At 44.6% G+C, this 17,678-nt stretch overlaps 3 protein-coding genes across 8 annotated transcripts in view; all 3 read left to right on the forward strand.

Moving 5' to 3' along the window:
• Window positions 1–5,109: 5,109 nt before the first annotated feature.
• LOC129174413 (transmembrane protease serine 7-like) lies at window positions 5,110–6,418 on the forward strand. The gene is made up of 3 exons (XM_054766397.1): window positions 5,110–5,397; window positions 5,816–5,987; window positions 6,061–6,418. Exons 1-3 carry the CDS (start codon window positions 5,271–5,273, stop codon window positions 6,416–6,418), a joined length of 657 nt encoding a protein of 218 aa, XP_054622372.1. The 5' UTR covers window positions 5,110–5,270.
• Window positions 6,419–7,346: 928 nt separating this feature from the next.
• On the forward strand, window positions 7,347–14,522 carry LOC129174210 (suppressor of tumorigenicity 14 protein). The gene is made up of 19 exons (XM_054765944.1): window positions 7,347–7,602; window positions 7,822–7,972; window positions 8,040–8,164; window positions 9,126–9,193; window positions 9,309–9,502; window positions 10,050–10,136; window positions 10,233–10,452; window positions 10,520–10,662; window positions 10,768–10,865; window positions 10,947–11,050; window positions 11,210–11,343; window positions 11,430–11,534; window positions 12,183–12,287; window positions 12,352–12,465; window positions 12,596–12,715; window positions 12,782–12,965; window positions 13,033–13,304; window positions 13,370–13,506; window positions 14,108–14,522. Exons 1-19 carry the CDS (start codon window positions 7,531–7,533, stop codon window positions 14,273–14,275), a joined length of 2,601 nt encoding a protein of 866 aa, XP_054621919.1. The 5' UTR covers window positions 7,347–7,530; the 3' UTR covers window positions 14,276–14,522.
• Window positions 14,523–15,793: 1,271 nt separating this feature from the next.
• Window positions 15,794–17,678, forward strand: part of flt1 (fms related receptor tyrosine kinase 1) — a 29,112-nt gene continuing 27,227 nt past the window's right edge. For all 6 annotated transcript variants that reach the window (XR_008567314.1, XM_054765101.1, XM_054765102.1 and 3 more), the window contains exons 1-2: window positions 15,794–16,069; window positions 17,537–17,639. Coding sequence is in view for 5 of the 6 variants with exons in the window: in XM_054765101.1 (XP_054621076.1) it covers window positions 16,018–16,069; window positions 17,537–17,639 (155 nt within the window). In the remaining variant the exon portion in view is untranslated. The remainder of the gene's footprint in view (window positions 16,070–17,536; window positions 17,640–17,678) is intronic.

The raw sequence follows: 17,678 nt of genomic DNA on the forward strand, positions 1-17,678 counted from the left end.
CACATCGCACTACCGCGCTCGCTTCTCTGTCATAACATAGGATGTATCTTTAAAAAGAAAACGGGACAGAGGCTTTAAAGGGATGCCTGTGTCATGGGCTCTGAGGAGGACAGTGGAGATGTGGACACATCTCAACATGATGCTGCCAGTGTAAGAACATTCCTTTTCTTCTTTCATTTGTGCTCCTTAAATGTGTTTTAAAACAAATGCAACAGACTTCTCACCCTCCTTTGGGAGTCCTTACATTTCCTACTTGGGATGGATGAAGTGCACTTGCCCAGTATGGAATGACAGTGCATGAATAATAGATGTGCATGGAGTAATTCAATGAGTAATGACTTCATAAGGCGGAGAGAGCTTCATTGCTAAAGTACATTCTCATAGTTTGATGATTTGCATGGTCGGTGATGAGAGTTGAAACATGACATTTGAACATGACTCGTTTGCTCAGCATCATTAATTGCATCCTATTAGAGTCAGCCCACATTGTGCTGTCTCTGCAAAAGGCCAAATGAGATGTATTGCACGCCTGATGCCATGTGTGGTGTGATCTGCATCTGTAGGTTGCAGATGTGTCTGTGGAGGTGTCCACGGTGGACCACACTTTACACAAGCTGTGCAGGAAGTATAGAAGGACCCGACGGAAGCCCAAAGGCCTTGCCAGGCTGTGGGCCCATCTGCTGAGCATCCAGCACCTGGCCGTCATCATCACGGCTGTGGTCTTTGTACTGGTGGTCATCTTGTGGTCGCTGCTGTGGGTCTTCATATGTAAGTATGACTTGTGAGGGCCGTTCCCCCCCCCGTCCTGTCTAGTGACATCACCGTCGCTGTAATAAAACCAACAACATAACACCCTGGTTAACTCTGTGAGTAATGTGGGGAAGTACGTACGTATTGTGAGTGTGCATATGTATGTGTGTACAGGTATCTCTGTATGTGTGCAAGTCTTCATATATATGGAAAGGTGCAAGAATGTGTGAGCGTGTAATTGTCACTGAGAATGCATGAAAGGAGAGGGGCCCACCTCCACTGCCAAGAGAGCCCCGCCCTAAAAAGCCAGGCCCAGCCCCCACCGCCAGAAAGCCACCAGGCCCACAGGGGCAGGCAGCACAAAGATCAGCCCCCCAAGAGCCAGCTGGGAGGGCCATTTCTATCATTCCACGTGTCACCCGCCACATTTTCTTTTTATCCAAAAATATTTATCATTGTATTTAATAAATTTTATTTATTTGATTCTAAAATGTAACTTTTTTTTGTCAGATTTGTTTGGGTTTATCAATTTTGAGGGGGGAAAATCGTTTATATTTTATAATATAAATAATACAGGTACATATTAAATATAATACATGTATAATATATAACATATATAATTATATAATATAGTAAATGGAACAATATTTTCTATATTAATTTTTTTCTAAATTAAAAATGTTATATTAAAATTTCAAAATTATATTAAACTTTTTTGAATGTGAATTGTTTATGTATTCATTACAAGTATGTTTTATCCAATAATTGATTTTTTACATCCAGTAAAAAGAAAAATGTAGTACAGAAGATGCAATAAATATAATATATAAATATAATATATATAATATAAATATAATAAATTACCTGATGGTAAGTAAAGAATAATAAATAAAATAATATAATATGAATGTATCAATAATAAAAATTACTTTAGATAATATATTTATATATTCTATATATTGTAAAATAACATTTATATAAACAATAATTAAATAATATATTGTGTCATAATATATGAATATGCAGCAGAATGTTGTTTAAACTGACATAAATGATGTTTCTTCCATGTTTTATTCAAATCTTGTTGTGCCAAATAAACTGTCGCCAGTTCGACAAGAGGGCAACAGCGGCGCCTACTTTGCCGGCATGTTCCGTGTGGCCAACATGGAGTTCATCCCAGAGTACCGCCAGGCCGAATCCCACGAGTTTGTCTCCATGGCAACCAAAATCCAGCATGTGGTATGTATAGTGTAGTGTAGTGTATGTACAGCATGTACACCATAGTTGTTGTTGTTGCAGGTGAGCACCGTGTACAAAATGTCCTCAGTGGCTCGCCTGTACAAGCACGCCACCATTTCAGACCTCACGTAGGCTTTATCATCATCATCACCATGAAACAATAACACAGTGATGGTTATGTTGGTAACACGTGTGCCACGTCACACAGTACCAACAATGAAGGAGGCGTCCTGGTGCACTTCTGGATGGTCTTTGTGGTTCCGCATCTCAAGAGCCCAGCGGTGTGCGAGGAGTGTGTGGGGGTCATACTCAAGGACTCTGTGCACAGCAGCCTGAAGAACCGATCCTCTGTGGGCTACCTGCTGGGCCTGCCTGTGGACGTAGACTCCATCCTTATCAACGGTGGCTCACTTTGAGGATGGAAAGTGTCTTTGTTTTTTTGGTTTTTTTTTTTTTAAATCAACCTGATCGCTTTTGCTCTTTTTGCAGCTGTTCTACGTTCAGATTACACGTCCAACGCTGCAAGTAGGTGATGATTAGCGCTTTTTACAGTATGTTTATTTATTAATTCCATGGTTATTATCATCACTGATGCTACTGTGAAAGGGACACACACACAAGAAATACTTTTGGAGCATTCTTTGTTTTTGTGCCCTGCTCCTTCAGGCTCTCAGTGTATCGACAAACTGTACGCCAACCTTCCTGGAGCAAGCGTCCCTCTAAACGTCTTCTCGTCGTGGGGGGGCGTGCAGTGCCACGTCAAACTCACCGCCATCGCTGGTTCTCTCATCCGCCTGACAGTCCACTTGCTGGAGATCGAGGCCAGCGACTGCGTGAATGACGCCCTGACGGTGTACGATGCTCTGCTACCCATGAAGGGGCGCATCCTGCACAGGTGCGTCCCGCTCCATTCTAAGATGCCCCACCCCACCCCCAACAACAACAACAACAACGACAACAACATCATGATGTGTGCTCTTAGGATGTGTGAGCCGGTGGCCGGCACCATCTCCCTGGTGTCCACGTCCAACGTAATGCTGCTGTCTTTCACCATGACCACTGGACACAAGAGCTTCAGGGGGCACTTTGAGGCCGTCCCACAGCAGAGTATGTCACATGACAACACAGACCTTGCTTTGAATGCATCTCATATTCTCCCTTCCTCTGCCGTCCCCTTCAGTCTGCTTATCTCACATTGAGACCACATCAGAACCCCACACGACAGGTCGCATCTACAGCCCCTTCCATCCCAGCCTCATGCCCCCCCACTGCTCTTGCACCTGGACCTTTCAGGTACAACTTATAATCAGCCTCAGTTCACACTCCCCAAGTCTAATGTGTCTGTTTTGCTTTTAATGATAGACACCTGACACCTCTTTGGGCATCGCCCTGCACTTTCACGACTACGTGCTGAAACCAAAAGACTTGAAAGGCTGTGAGCACGGCTGGTGGCGGATCAATGAAGTCATGTATGTATGACGACAAGGACAATAAAATACCACTTTGCGTCTTGTGAACTTATGAACGCCTCGTCATGGTTTTGAAGCAAACTATGACGTAGTTAACACTGATAGATGGTTACGTTACCACATGGTGACCTAGTGGTTAACATGTTGGCCTCACAGTCAGGAGATGGTGGGTTCCTCTTTCTGTGTGGAGTTTGCATGTTTTCCCTGTGTATACGTTGTTGATGTCAAGTTAAATGGTGAGTCTAAATTCATATGTATGAATAAAATGTTGTTTTTTTAAATGTGCCCTGCGGGCTTGCAACCAGTCTGAGGTGTGGCCTGCCGTTCACCCAAAGTCAGCTGGGATAGACTCCAGCATTTCCTCATGACCCTAATGAGGATTAAGCGAAGTGGCATAGAAAATGAATGAACTGACCGAGATAAGTGAATTTCAATCGTAATAAATGGAATATTTTGGTAGTTAGAACATAGAAAACCTGTTTGACCTTTTTACAATTATTAGTGCCTTCTAGACATGACACTTTACACTCATATGACTTAATATTTACATATGATAAGACATAACTTGGCATTAGCATTCTGAAAGTTTGTTTAGTATCTCAAACTTAGTGTGGGTTGATCGCAGGGCATTAAAAAAAAAGACGTTAGCCTATCATCCAGCCTCAGTATGAACGTTTGTCACTTGATTGATATATAGGACAGCCAATCTGACATGCATCTGTCATACATACACGTACATCTGGAAAATAATGGGCACTGCTGCACTACTGTCTTTGTTTACACCACTTTGCGCAACTCTTACACACTGGCTACGGGATCCTCTGCAGGGACACCAGAGACGACCGCCACTTTTAGCATAGCAAACTACCAGGCTAACTAGTTAGCCGCCAATTTATTTATTCTTTACTTAAATTTAAACCTGAGTGGTTAACGACAAAGTAAGAAGCCAAAAACATACCACTTCCACACGGAACGGGAGGACTCTGCATCCATGGCTGACTAATGTAATGTAATGTCTCATCAATGTAACATTACTGACACCTAGTGTCCAGTGTAGACTACTACATATGACTTGTCTTTCAATATTTTTTGATTAATAGTCCATAGTCAACCACAAAACAGCGTTTAGTTACAGTATGAATTAATTTCTGAAAGACAGCGAAGAGGGAGCGATGTTGGAACTGCGACCATTACATGGGACCTTACATGTGACCTTAACATTTGAGTGTGTTTGGGTGTTGCGCTGCTGTTCTCCACAGTTTCTGCGGCAGCTACGTGGGACATCAGACTGTCTTCCGCATCGCCGAGCACAGTGCGGAGGTGGAGTTCCGCTGCACCTCGCGCAGCTCCTCGCAGCCCTTTCAGGCGTCATACGGCAGCTACAACATCAGCCAATGTAAGCATGCATACTGTATGCCTGCACACTTGTACCAGATGTTGCAGGTGCATCTAATGCTGTGTCTCCTCCAAGCCTGTCCTGAAAGTCACTTCCTGTGTTCCACCGGACTCTGCGTGGAGAAAAGCCGTCGTTGTGATGGACTGGACGACTGCCAGGATGAGAGTGACGAGGTTTTCTGTTGTAAGTTCTGCCGTCAGGAGCTTTAAGGACGTGCAAGATGGGTTCAGTATGTACTGTATGTGTCCTCACAGCAAGGCCTACAAAGAACTGTGGAGGCCTTCTGCATCCTCTGTTTGTGTGCAACGGGGAGACGGACTGCACCAACGGATCGGATGAAAGCAACTGCACTCGGGGTATTATTATTAATATTTGGTACTTATTCCATATACTTGTACGCATGACCTTCCAATGTCATGATGTCAGAAACGAGCTGTTCAGCCATCAGATATCAGTGCCACAGCGGTTCCTGCATCCTCAAGAAGAACGCCAGGTGTGACGATGTGGTTGACTGTCAGGACGGCAGCGATGAGGACGACTGCGGTGAGTATGGATATCGCTGTGTGTGATATCAATGTTCTCCAAGCAACTTTTTTTTGTGATGTGGATGACAGAGTTGAATGTCATTACTTTGTTTTCATATTTTGTGTGCTGATAACTATGCAGAATTAACTAGAAAGCACAAGGATCAAGAAGGAACCAAAAAGTGAATAGTAATAAAAATAAATAGTAAAATATTTTGTATATATTATATGTTGGTAAGTAAATTTAATATTAATCTATTCATACTTATTTTATTTAATTAAACAACATGATTACGTTTATGTCATTAAATTCAATAAAAAATGTAAGTTTGTTGATTCCTTATCTGAGGAATCTTATTTTTAAATATATAGAATTATTGGTCAATTATCATGGTTATGATTATTATGTGACTTTCATCAACCGCTTTATTCCGCAGCTTGTGGGCGCCCCTCCCCTAGATCCCATCGTGTTGTGGGCGGAGTCAACTCAGAGGAAGGGGAGTGGCCTTGGCAGGTCAGCCTCCACTTCTCAGGCCACCTGTTCTGTGGCGCCTCCGTCCTCTCCTCCGATTGGCTCGTCTCAGCAGCCCACTGCTTTAGCAAAGAGAGGTCCACCTGCTTGCCTGACGTCGTCTCGCCCGAAAAGTTACCACTCTATTCATGTGACCTTTTCACCCCACAGGCTGTCTGACCCGCGCCGCTGGAGGGCCCACCTGGGCATGCTGACGCAGGGCGGCGCCAAACACGTGGCCGAGGTCCAGCGCATTGTCGTGCACGAGTACTACGACGACTACACGTTCGACTACGACATCGCCCTGCTGAGGCTGAAGAGGGCGTGGCCTCCCTCGATCGGCCCACTGGTGCAGCCCGTATGTCTGCCCGCCCCCTCTCACGCCATCACTGCCAGACACCGCTGCTGGGTCACGGGCTGGGGGTACCGCTCGGAGGAAGGTGAGCTACCTGAACCTCACCTGATGGTAACTAAAGTTGAAAACAACATGGATATTTCTTTGTCAGCCAGCTACTTCCTGCTTTGCTGAGGATGACACGTCCATTTATGCCACGCTACTCTGCAGCACAGGCGCCGTGTAGTTAGGAAAGTTAGGACAATTCCAAGGACCCAAGCAGCCCCAAAAAATACGGATGATGTGAGAACAGCTGCCTGCTGCCAGATTTTTTATTTTTTTTGTTGCAGCCCCCTTGCTCTGAATCAATGTGTGTGGCGCTGTGCTTTTGTCCACTACAACTCCCTCTGCTGGCTGAGGTGGTTCACTGCCACACTTAATGCAAGCACCGGCAAAAAGTACAAATAAATTCCACAATCTGCCAAATTGAATTGATTTTACATCGGTTGCCATGGTAATTAACTAATTTGATTGACTCTGAAATCACATTTTAATCGGAAACTGCTGCTGTCCACTCCAGTCCTCTAGGAGGCAGTAATGTGCCTGCAAAACATTACTATCTAACTACCAATGTTAGAATGGAGCGAATAATATGACAGTGTAGGCTAGATATTCATGGTAGAAAATGGGGCGGGCTGCGGCAGACCCAACCTGCCCGGGGTCTACACCAGGGTCAGCAAGTTCACCTCTTGGATCTACAGCCACATTGATGCTAAACCACCATAAATCCTTGTGGACGTGTTTGAATAATGGTGTGAAAATGACATTGTTGTTCTCAGGTGCTATGATTGTTCAATAAAGCAAAGTTTGAACTATAGCGCCTCCTGCTGGCAGCCAGTGAAGTCATTTGATGCCAGATTAGTCATTCAAGGTCTCGACGGTTGCCCCTGCGGAGCATTCAAGCTTCCACAATTGTGACACTTTGCCCCCACAAAGTCCACACATGGAGAAAGTTTGCACACAATATCTATGGCTCCCCACCCCTCCCCTCCCCTCATAGTGGCCTCATTGTCCCCCCCCCCGGCAATGCATGCCGGGATGCTGGGACTCTGGGTGACACCTGCCACCCAGGTAAAAAGTGGAGCAAGTGAATGCCCGTTGCAGCTCGGATTTCTGCACCCCCACCCTAGAAGAAATCACCAGGGTGGGGGGTTGTGTGTGGGGGGTGGGGGGTCCTCTCCCTCAATCGTTACTATGCCTGAGGTATTGTTGCATATCGCCTCTTTGGAGCTAAACGGGACTCTGCTATGAAGACTCTCCCCAAAAGCAGAAGCTGCCAAGTGTACTGTGTTTTCGGGCATCGGCGTGCTCCCGCACAGGTAAGACACCACTGTGTTCTTGTGCTATGGGAATGTGCACATTGTATTCATATAGCTGACGTAAAATGAGGGATATATCTCCAAATGTCTTGATTTAATTGGATTGTTCATAAGTCCCAGACAAGACGGTCCATAGGAAAGTACCCCCCACATCCCCAATCCTGCATAGCTCCGAGATGAGTTCACACTTTGAGTGCTGCTCTTGTGTCTGCATGGAAGGCAGAGGGGGTCATGAAGGAGCCCACCACGCAGCCTGAGGAAGAGGCAGTGACACCTCCTGCACATATCTCCTGGAGGAAATGGGCTTTCACTGTCTTGCCATTCTTCTCCTGCACTGCCGTCATTGCATTCACCCTCCACTACTTGACGTGTGAGTACAGCTCTTCCTTCTTCCTTCCTTAGACAGCACGTTTGTCTGAACTCCCCTCCCTTCGCAGCCCCGCCCTCCTCGGTGTTCTTCCTGGGATGCAGCGTGGAGTTCCCCAATCTGAGCTTCTCCTCGGAGCTCGCTGATTGCTCCTCGCCACAGTTCCACCTGCAGGCTCAGGCATTAAACCGTTACGTAAGTATGCATTCGTCTTTACTAGAAGCTAATGTTGCTATACAAACACAACCAGGCCCCCACACCACTGCCCCCTTTTTTACCTGCCTAATCCCCTTTTTTGTCTGTCTCATTTGCTTTGTCTGTTTTCTGTGTTAAATGTAAAGCTGAAACAGGAGCTAGCTGTGTGTGTGTGTGTGTGTGTGTGTGTGTGTGTGTGTGTGTCCAAGGGGGTCCGAATATCCCCCAGGGTCCGGGCCCTCTTTCAGGGTTGAGGACAAGCCCTTCATTTGTAAGGCAGACAAGGCCCAGGCAGTCCTCAGTGAGGACGAGCAGAAAGGCTTCAATGACAACATTGTCTGTGCACAGGAGAGGCTGGGGGGGTGGGGTTCCTGGACAGAGATGTGAGAGGGAGGATTTGGATTTCTGGAGCAAAAGGCCAGCTGTACAGGAGAGTTGTGACATAATGCACCTGTAATCAGCTTGTAGTGGATCATGTAGCGCTGTAGGGTCTCCGCAATAGTTTAGTATTTAGTTTGATGTGGTCCACATAATTCTTGCATGAATTAGTTAAATTTATTTTTTTCAAATAGAGGCCTCCGCTTGAGCAAATGCCATGCCCCAATTAATTAGCATACATACCTTTCAAATATAAATACCAGACCCCATACAATAATACACACTGCATCAATTTATTACACCTTGCCCGTAACAGACACCTACTAAGTACTTTTGTATAGTACCCATGTAGTGTAGTACCAGTTGGCCGCTGTATGATGTATATGATGTAAAAATATTAATATTTTTGTCATGCTAAAGTAATCATGCTTTTGTCACAGACCTGGCATCTGGAAAGCTGCGGGTATTTTTGTATTTATGATCGTATAAATATCGTTTTGTCAGCCCCCTGCCTAATAGACAGCCGGTACTCTCTGCAGTTGAGCACCAGTTCAGTTCATCGCTGGTTTTGTCCTTTCAACAGTTCTCAGAACTCTACAAGTCCTCTCCGTGGAGCTCTTACTACCTGCGCTCAGGGATTACTGCCTTCAGGTACGCTGCTGTGAAGCCCAGTACTGTTAAATACACAAACATTGTATACTTTTTGTCCGCTTAGTGGATTAAGAACATGAGTGACAAACAAATTCACTGTTGATGTTTGCGGCAGTGAAGGAGCATCAGGCCTCAATGTCTTCTACTGGAGTCAATTCTCTGCCCCACATCACGTCGCCACGGCGATCCGCAGGTCCCGCCCAGAGAGGCTGCAGCGCAGACTTCCAGGCAGCAACAAGGTGCTGTGGGACGGCCGACACGAGCAGCGATACTACTTGGAGCAAGATGACGTTACACGACAACTGCTGGGTAGGAACTAAAAGAGAAAAAAAAAGGAGCTGTCAAAGTTGACATGTTAATGCGGATGAATCATTAATGAATCATTATTAATTTGAATACACATTTTAATGCAGTTAGCCGATCTGCAATGCTGAATGACTAAGTGAAACGTCTCTGGCAATACATTTCAGGCAGTTGATCTGCAACAAGTTAACATGGAGGACGCTAAACAGCACCTTGGCCCCCTCCCTTGGGCATTTGAGTCCAATAATGGAACAGTTGACCAACATAAAGAATTATGAAACACAATTAATATTGATTAAAAATGAATAATCATGATTAATCCACACCGAGCCTAATTAATCAGTTTAAAAATGTTAATCATTTGACAGCACTAAAAACATAATATATATTTAATTAGCACATTGATGTTTTTTGTTAAAATTGACAGCCAGATGGACTATTTGGCAAGAAGCAGTAATTTTGTGTGTTGTTTTTATGTATAGTACTTGAGTAGCCATTTTCTTCCCATATAATTTTCCAAATTTTGACATTTGTATTGTTTTGCTGTTTGTAGGTTTGGACCCTGATGACTTCGAGTTGGAAGAAAAATCCGGCAAGATTAAGAATCCACATAGCGGGAAATGGCAGCTGGGCTTCCAAGGTGACGTTTCATTCACAAGAATGTTCCAGAATTCCTGCCTATTAATAACTTTAATAACTGAAAGGCTGTTGTTTCCTGCCTTCCTCTCCTGTCCAGCCATGTCCTTTGACCTGTACGCTAAATACGGCGTCAACCGTACCCTGAGCCTCGTCAGTCCCAAAAAACTGTACTACCAATGGCGTCTCCGTGTGCCGGCGGGTCACGTGGTGCGGCTGGTCATCCTCGCCCTGCACGGCGCCGCGCCGGGAAGCTGCGGCACTCACAAGCTCTCAGCCTACGACTTCCTGCTTCCTTTACAGAACAAGATCATTGCCAGGTATGCTCGGGTTGTTTACTTCCATGCTTCCATGATGCTTTATCTTCAGCTTTTTATGTTGACACAGGTGGTGTGGGCTGCCTGTGCAGGGCTCTCCCGCCGCCATGAGTCTGACCTCCTCCGGGAACGTCATGCTGGTCACCTTCTCCTTCAGCCGACAGAGGGAGGGCGCCATCTTTAAGGCCTACTTCCAGGCCATCCCAAAAACAGGTCAGAGCCATTTGAGGAATAATAATAATAATCACTGCCAGAGTGCTAGCATGTACCCAATGTTGACTATTTTTCTATTATCTGTGCGGTCATCTTTCGCCACAGGTTGTGGAGGCTCACTTTCATCCTGGAATGGCTCTATTTCTTCCCCCTACCACCCCTCCCACTACCCTCCTAATATAGACTGCAGCTGGGTGCTACGAGTGAGTAGGGAAAAAAAAGTACGACATATCCCCCACCCCAACCCCCTCACCCCCACATTCAAGCTCCCTCGTCTCTAATAGGCGCCGTTGCCTGGATACCTGATCTCCATGACGATCGTGACCGTGGACATCCAGGAGTCGTCGGACGGCTGTGAGAAAGACTGGCTGGACATCGGGGGGGTCAAGTGAGTCATGCATGAGTGTTGGGGAATGTGCATCCCTTTGAGCCATGGATGTCTACATTCATTTCAAAAATGTTTCAAAAGAATAAATCCATAAAAATATAATAGTTTATTTTATTTGCATTTATTTGAACTTATGAGTGGTCGATATGGCTGCTGCAGGCTGTGCAACCTTGTGTCAGACAGCAGCAAAAGGCGAGTCTACTCGTCTCCGCTCTCCATCCACTTCCACTCCGATGAATCCCTAACTCACAAAGGCTTCCATCTGCTCTACCGGGCCTTCTCTGCAGAAGCTGGTAAGTCCCGTCCTGGCACTTTGTACTTCAAGGCACAGTACAAGTGGTTTAGTGTGTGTGTGTATGTGTGTCTTGTATAATTGCAGCGTGCCCTCGTCAGTTCCGCTGTGGAGATGGACGCTGCGTCCCTTTAAGGAACGTGTGTGACGGAGTCAGAGACTGCTCGGATGGACGTGATGAGGCCAAATGCTGTGAGTCTCAATAAGGTGGAGACAAATGCAGCTACTGTCATCTTGTCATCTTGGAGTTAATTTTTTTTTTAACTGCATCAGGAGGTTGCCTACAGCCACAGCTGCTAATGCCAGTGTGTTTTGGTAATTACAGACCCTGGCGGTTATTTTGCTTTTGTAGACCACCCAACCTGCAACTATCGGAGAATTTAGCAGAGGTGTTAATTGGAGCATCTACAGCAGGGGTGTCCAAAGTGTGGCCCAGGGGCTCGTAAAAAGCTGAAATGTCAATAATGCAAATTAAAATATGCTTTATCACCTGTTTTCCTTTAAATACATATAGCTTCTTAGCGTTTACTGTACATTGGATTGCTTTTAGCCTGTTTAACATAATAAAAAATAGGAAAATGGCCAACACATCCCTTTGATCTTTTAGTATGCAGTGGAAGAAGCTTGCACACCTGATTTGCAGTTTGCATGAAAAGGATCAATAAAAAAAAATACATTTTCTGTAAATTGTGCACACCAGAGTGTAATATGTGCATCTAATAATTGTGCACACCAGAGTGTAATATGTGCATCTAATAATTGTGCACACCGGAGTGTAAGATGTGCATCTAATAATAGTGCAGACTGGAGTGTTATAATGGCCGCTGTGTTTGCATGCAGCGTCGTGCAGGCCTGGCGAGGTGTTGTGCAGTAATGGACGTTGTCAGCCTCCAAGCAGCCCGTGTTCCAGCGTGTGTGCAGACAGCAGTGAGGAGAGCAGCTGCAGTGAGTGGCAACAGAGGGTTTTTATAATAACAAAAAAAATGTATCATATAATGTGTGTTTCCAGGAAGTACATGTTACCACATGTGCCCCAACAAAGTGTGTCTGGCCAAGTCATCAGTGTGTGACGGCGTGGTGGACTGCAAAGACCGCAGTGATGAGATGAACTGCACCAGAGCATGTAAGTCCTAATCAAGTGGAACAGTGGTGTCCAAAGTGCGACCAGGGGGCTGTTTTTTGGTCCGACAGTTGGACCGCCCCGAAACAGAAGATTATGTTTATGTGGAAGGTGTCTTTCATCCTCTCTCCAGACCTGAAAGGCTGCTCGTCATCGTCCTACAAATGTGCCAACGGGAAGTGTGTGAGTAAGGTCAACCCCGAGTGTGATGGCGTCAGAGACTGCCTTGACGGGTCTGATGAAGTGCGATGCGGTGAGTGAGTGGAAAGACACCAAGCAAACATTTTGAGCCCCATGTTCATCCATGCTGGCTGCCCAGGCTGCGGCGTGCGGCCCAGGAGGCGTCCCAAGATAGTGGGCGGCTCGGACGCAGGTCCAGGCTCATGGCCGTGGCAGGTGAGCCTTCAAATGGAGCGCTACGGTCACATCTGCGGCGCCACGCTGCTCGCCAGCCGCTGGCTAGTCTCAGCTGCTCACTGCTTCCAGGACTCGGAGGCTATCAAGTAAGACTCGAAATGAGCCTCCTGCCTGACCTGTGCACGTCGCCTTCATCTCGCTTCGTGCGTGCAGGTACTCGGATCCACGTGCATGGCGGGCCTTCATGGGGCTGCGCGTGATGACCGCCGGGAGCAAAGGCGCTGCCGCCAGGCCCGTCCGCCGCATCCTCCCTCACCCCAGGTACGATCAGCTCACCTCAGACTACGACATCGCCCTTCTGGAGCTCAGCGCCCCTGTCTTCTTCAACGACCTGGTGCAGCCCGTGTGTGTCCCCGCTCCCTCGCACGCCTTCACCATAGGGACCAGCTGCTATGTCACGGGCTGGGGCGTCCTCATGGAGGACGGTATGGTCCTCCTTTTTATAATGTCTTTTCTTTTCAAAGAAATTCAATTTGTAATTTCACGGCAGGTGAGCTGGCCACACGCTTGCAGGAAGCGTCAGTGAGGATCATAAACACAAACACATGCAACAAGCTCTACGACGACGCCGTCACTTCCAGAATGCTTTGCGCTGGGAACCTGCAGGGTGGGGTGGACGCTTGCCAGGTGAGTGCTGATGATTTTTATGGCCTGAGCAGCAACTGTAACAAGGCTTTTAATAACCATTTATTTTATATCACACTTCTTTTTTTCTATGTATTTATTTTTAATGTGTACATTAAAACAATATTTGTATTTACATATGTTTAATTTGGATGAGTATATATTCAAATTATTTTAACTATTTTTCAATTACATTTTGGTCAATATACTTCAGTTTTTAAGCTCCTAAATGTACTTTCATTTTTGGATTTATAAAATTACATATTTTACATAATAAAAATGTTTTTTTAAGATTTCTATTATAATTTCCGAATATTTTTTATGAACATACACTCACAGGTTTTGTGTGGTCTAGAGAAATTTTTGCCATTTTCAACGTCCTAGACGGGACCTCGCCAAACATTGGCTCACTAGCGCCCCCTGTAGAATTTGTGCTTTTACCAGTTGACAAAAATTTTCCCCTATGCTGCTTTCAGCCACTAGGGGGCATATTTGCACTGCATCTAAGGCTTGCTGTGATATGTTGTGATGTATTCATCTCCATTCATGTCTTTCTTTAACATGTAGTAAATGCATATCTTTTGTGCGTTTTCATGGCCTCCAGGGTGACTCGGGGGGTCCACTGGTGTGCCTGGAGCGTGGCAGGCGCTGGTTCCTGGCGGGCATCGTGAGCTGGGGCGAAGGCTGCGCCAGGCAGAACCGTCCAGGCGTGTACACGCAGGTGGTGAAGTTCACTGACTGGATCCATCAGCAAAGCAGAGGACAGGTGTGACGCAGCTTGGCTTTTGTACAGTCATCATCATACAATTGGGTGGTGAAGTGGACACTGAGACATTGACTCTTCCTTTGTCCATCAATGCCATCAATCATTGAAACTTAACCTCATTCCAAAATAAAGGCAACATTGCCCTTAATATGCTTATATAATAAATAATATATGCCTGACATCACTCTCTTCTTTGAATTGCTGGTGAAGGAATGTTTTTTTACAATTTCACGAAGTAACCATGTGATTTTTTTTCCAGCCAATCAACAACAATAAGTAATATTTTGTAAAAAAAAAAAAAAAAAAAAAAGACCATTACTTACACAGGGGTGACAATAAGTTGATACGTGAAATGTCGAGATGGACCGTGGGGTGGACGGAGAGTGACCGGCGTGGCCACTGAAAGAAAAAAAATTATGAGATAAAGTCGAAATTATGAGAGAGTCGAAATTATGAAATAAAAAGTCATAATTATGAGAAATTGAAATTATGAGATAAAGTCGCAATGATATAAAAAGTCAAAATTACGAGATAAAAAGCCATAATTATGAGAAAAGTCCTAATCATGAGAAATCAAAATTATGGATAGACATTGTGCATGTGCCGCCTTCGTCACATTCGCACATGGCAGTCGGCACATGCGCAGTGTGTATTTCATAATTTCGACATTTAATCTCATAATTATGTCTCATGTCCTTTTACAGTGACTGAGACGGACTTCCATAATAATTTGTAGAAATCTTTGTTTAAATGACGAAAATATTACTGTACCCAATTCAGGGAGCGACACTTCCCTTTTATCGTAGGTGTGAATAACAGGATAGGATTATACCACTGCTCCGCCCAGGCTTAGTGTAACGAACCAAGAGGAGGGTGTTGGCACACCAATTCCGCCCACTCTTACTGTATTTAAGGCCTAAGCTACCAGCACTTATTAGTTTGCTGACGAAGCTCTTCGGATGAGGAGCGAAACGTCCGACACCTTCTACACAGAAGTACAGATGACGTCTCAAGAAGCCTTTTCCTCGACTTACTGTGTCAAAGTATTTAATAACAAAATAATTCCTGTGTGAATTCGAAACTATTCCAATCAAGTGTCGTTGAGCTGATAGCATCCTCTCGTGGCCAATTGCAACACTGCATGAATAAATGCACCTTCAATTTCTCACAAAATCGACACAGAAATTTGACAAAATGTAAAATTGCGGCTATTATTTTAAACTATCTACTTAAAGACATTATTACTGTGTGTTTTTCCCCACAGCCATCTTACTCGTGTTTTATCAAGAGCATCTCCATAATGTTTCCATGTTAATTAGTGAGGAATCCTCCTCTTTGCTGCTTGTGAATGAGATAAATAGGATTATTCGATAATAATAATGACAGCATTTAAAGTGAAAGAGTGGGGGGGTTGTGGCGCGCGTGGGTGTGTCAGTTTGCGTCACGGAAGCCCGCCATCCGGTGGCCCCACTGTGGGAACTCTATAAATCCACGCCGGGAGCCTGAACGATGGGAAAACCTCACACTGGAGTCCCAAAGAGAGAGAGACAGCCGCCCGGTCCTCCAGCTTCATCTTCATCTTCTTCATCTCCTTCATGCGGCGGCCAACACAAGAAGCTCAAAGGAATTCATTCAGGAGCAGATTGTGTCTTCATTAAGATTACTTTAGTTCGACTTTTACTGAAACATCTTTCTCATCATCGGCCGCCTCCTCATCGATCCTCATCATCCTCCAGCGGAGTCACAGGATGAACTTTCTCATCTTTCTGCTTTGTGGAATGTACGCGGGCTTTGCCAAAGGTCAGTCTTCATTCACTCATTCATTCATTCATTCGTTCACCGGACATTCATTCACTAAGGGAAACAATTTAGTTGATTTTTTTTTTAGAAGCAGGCTTGTTAATTCTGGCTTTCATTTATGTGCACGTGGTATATTTCCTAACCCTAGAATGTAGAAATGTGGAGGAAATATGCAAAATAAAAAAAAAACACGTTCATGTCGGCTTTAAGCTTAAACGTTGAAAAGATATTTCCATTTTATAGATAATGTATCTTTCTACATCTTCTTTATATTTGCGGCTTAATATTTGAAACTATGCAAAACTAAAATCACAAGTCAAAACTCAGACGTGTGTATGTCATCCTTTAGCACTTTAAAATGTCGTTTTTTCTATTTGAAAATATATATTTAGCAAGATCACATTTTCCTTATTAAATCTTTCATATTAGTCTGAAATTCCTGAATAGTCAGCCGCACACTGGAAAACCCTCATCATTGAACACTTCTACGTGTATATGCATCTGTACTCTATACAAACATCACCTTTTAGCACTTTACATTCATACGTGAATATGTTTAAAAATACACATTTTTCTATATTTGTTGCGATTTTAAATTCTTGAATCGTCTGCACGTATCCTGAAATTGTGAAATTGTACGTGGAAAACCCTCAATATAATTATAATCATTGTGCATATACTACAGATATCTTTGAAAACGTTTTTTTTTTTACATAATGTGTGTGGAAATGCTACCACTATATTTTTTTTACATTGAATCTGTTTTAAATTCTTAAAGTCAGCAATTAAAGTGGATTAAACTCATTCAAAGCTGATCAATTGTATGCTGTGTATAAACATCGCCTTTTTAAAACCATGTTCATATTCAATGTTTACTCGAAAGTCCTGAATAGTCAGCAGTTAACCTGCTTGTGGGAAACCTTCGCTATAATCTATGCAGCACTGTTGCTGTTCTATTTCTTCTGCTGTGTGCGCGTGTGAGGAGGTGAAATCCGAGGAAAGGCTACTCTATAGGAAGTGTGAGTAAGCTGTTGGTTGTGAATGGGTCATCCATGGGGAGCCATATTGCAGACAATGAGTGTGTGAATGAATGAATGGTGGAAGTGACAAAGTGACTTTTCAGCTGCCATCAGTGTTGATTGAACATGAAGCTGAGCGTGATGTTCTCCTCCTGGAACTTGTCTGGACCGTTTTAGGACAGACGTTTCTGACATCAGGAGTTGTTTGGAGGAAGGAAAGGTGGACTGACAGTCTCGTCTGTCTTCATTAATAATAACGCTGACAGAGAAATGCTTTTATTGGAGATAAACAGGGACGCTGCTTATGCAGTTCCACTGTCCTCCTCAGTGGCGGGACGTCCAAAGCATCACAAACCCCAAACCTGGTTGACCTATGACCCTAGAAAATAAACAGTACAAGTTGATAGTCACTTTTAGGACAGTGTCTAAACACTTTTCTCTTTGGAAGGCGGCGACAAAGCGGGCAAAGGCAGATACAGCGAGCCGGTGCTGGAGGGGACGCTTGGACAGGTGGTCCTGGATGTCAACCACACCCTCCAGCTCAACTGCAGGTGAGTTTCAGGTAGATAACCATGGGATGGAATGGCTAC

The sequence above is a fragment of the Dunckerocampus dactyliophorus genome, chromosome 21 (genome assembly GCF_027744805.1).
Source record: "Dunckerocampus dactyliophorus isolate RoL2022-P2 chromosome 21, RoL_Ddac_1.1, whole genome shotgun sequence".
Classification (NCBI taxonomy): domain Eukaryota; kingdom Metazoa; phylum Chordata; class Actinopteri; order Syngnathiformes; family Syngnathidae; genus Dunckerocampus; species Dunckerocampus dactyliophorus.

Excerpts from the sequence above, each read along its gene's own strand:
- LOC129174413 (XM_054766397.1), top strand. The coding sequence starts at position 5,271 with ATGATGTCAGAAACGAGCTGTTCAGCCATCAGATATCAGTGCCACAGC. Across the intron at positions 5,398-5,815 it reads CAGCGATGAGGACGACTGCG|CTTGTGGGCGCCCCTCCCCT; the intron begins GTGAGTATGGAT and ends TTTATTCCGCAG. Across the intron at positions 5,988-6,060 it reads CACTGCTTTAGCAAAGAGAG|GCTGTCTGACCCGCGCCGCT; the intron begins GTCCACCTGCTT and ends TTCACCCCACAG.
- LOC129174210 (XM_054765944.1), top strand. The coding sequence starts at position 7,531 with ATGAAGACTCTCCCCAAAAGCAGAAGCTGCCAAGTGTACTGTGTTTTC. Across the intron at positions 7,603-7,821 it reads ATCGGCGTGCTCCCGCACAG|GCAGAGGGGGTCATGAAGGA; the intron begins GTAAGACACCAC and ends TCTGCATGGAAG. Across the intron at positions 9,503-10,049 it reads CGTTACACGACAACTGCTGG|GTTTGGACCCTGATGACTTC; the intron begins GTAGGAACTAAA and ends TGCTGTTTGTAG.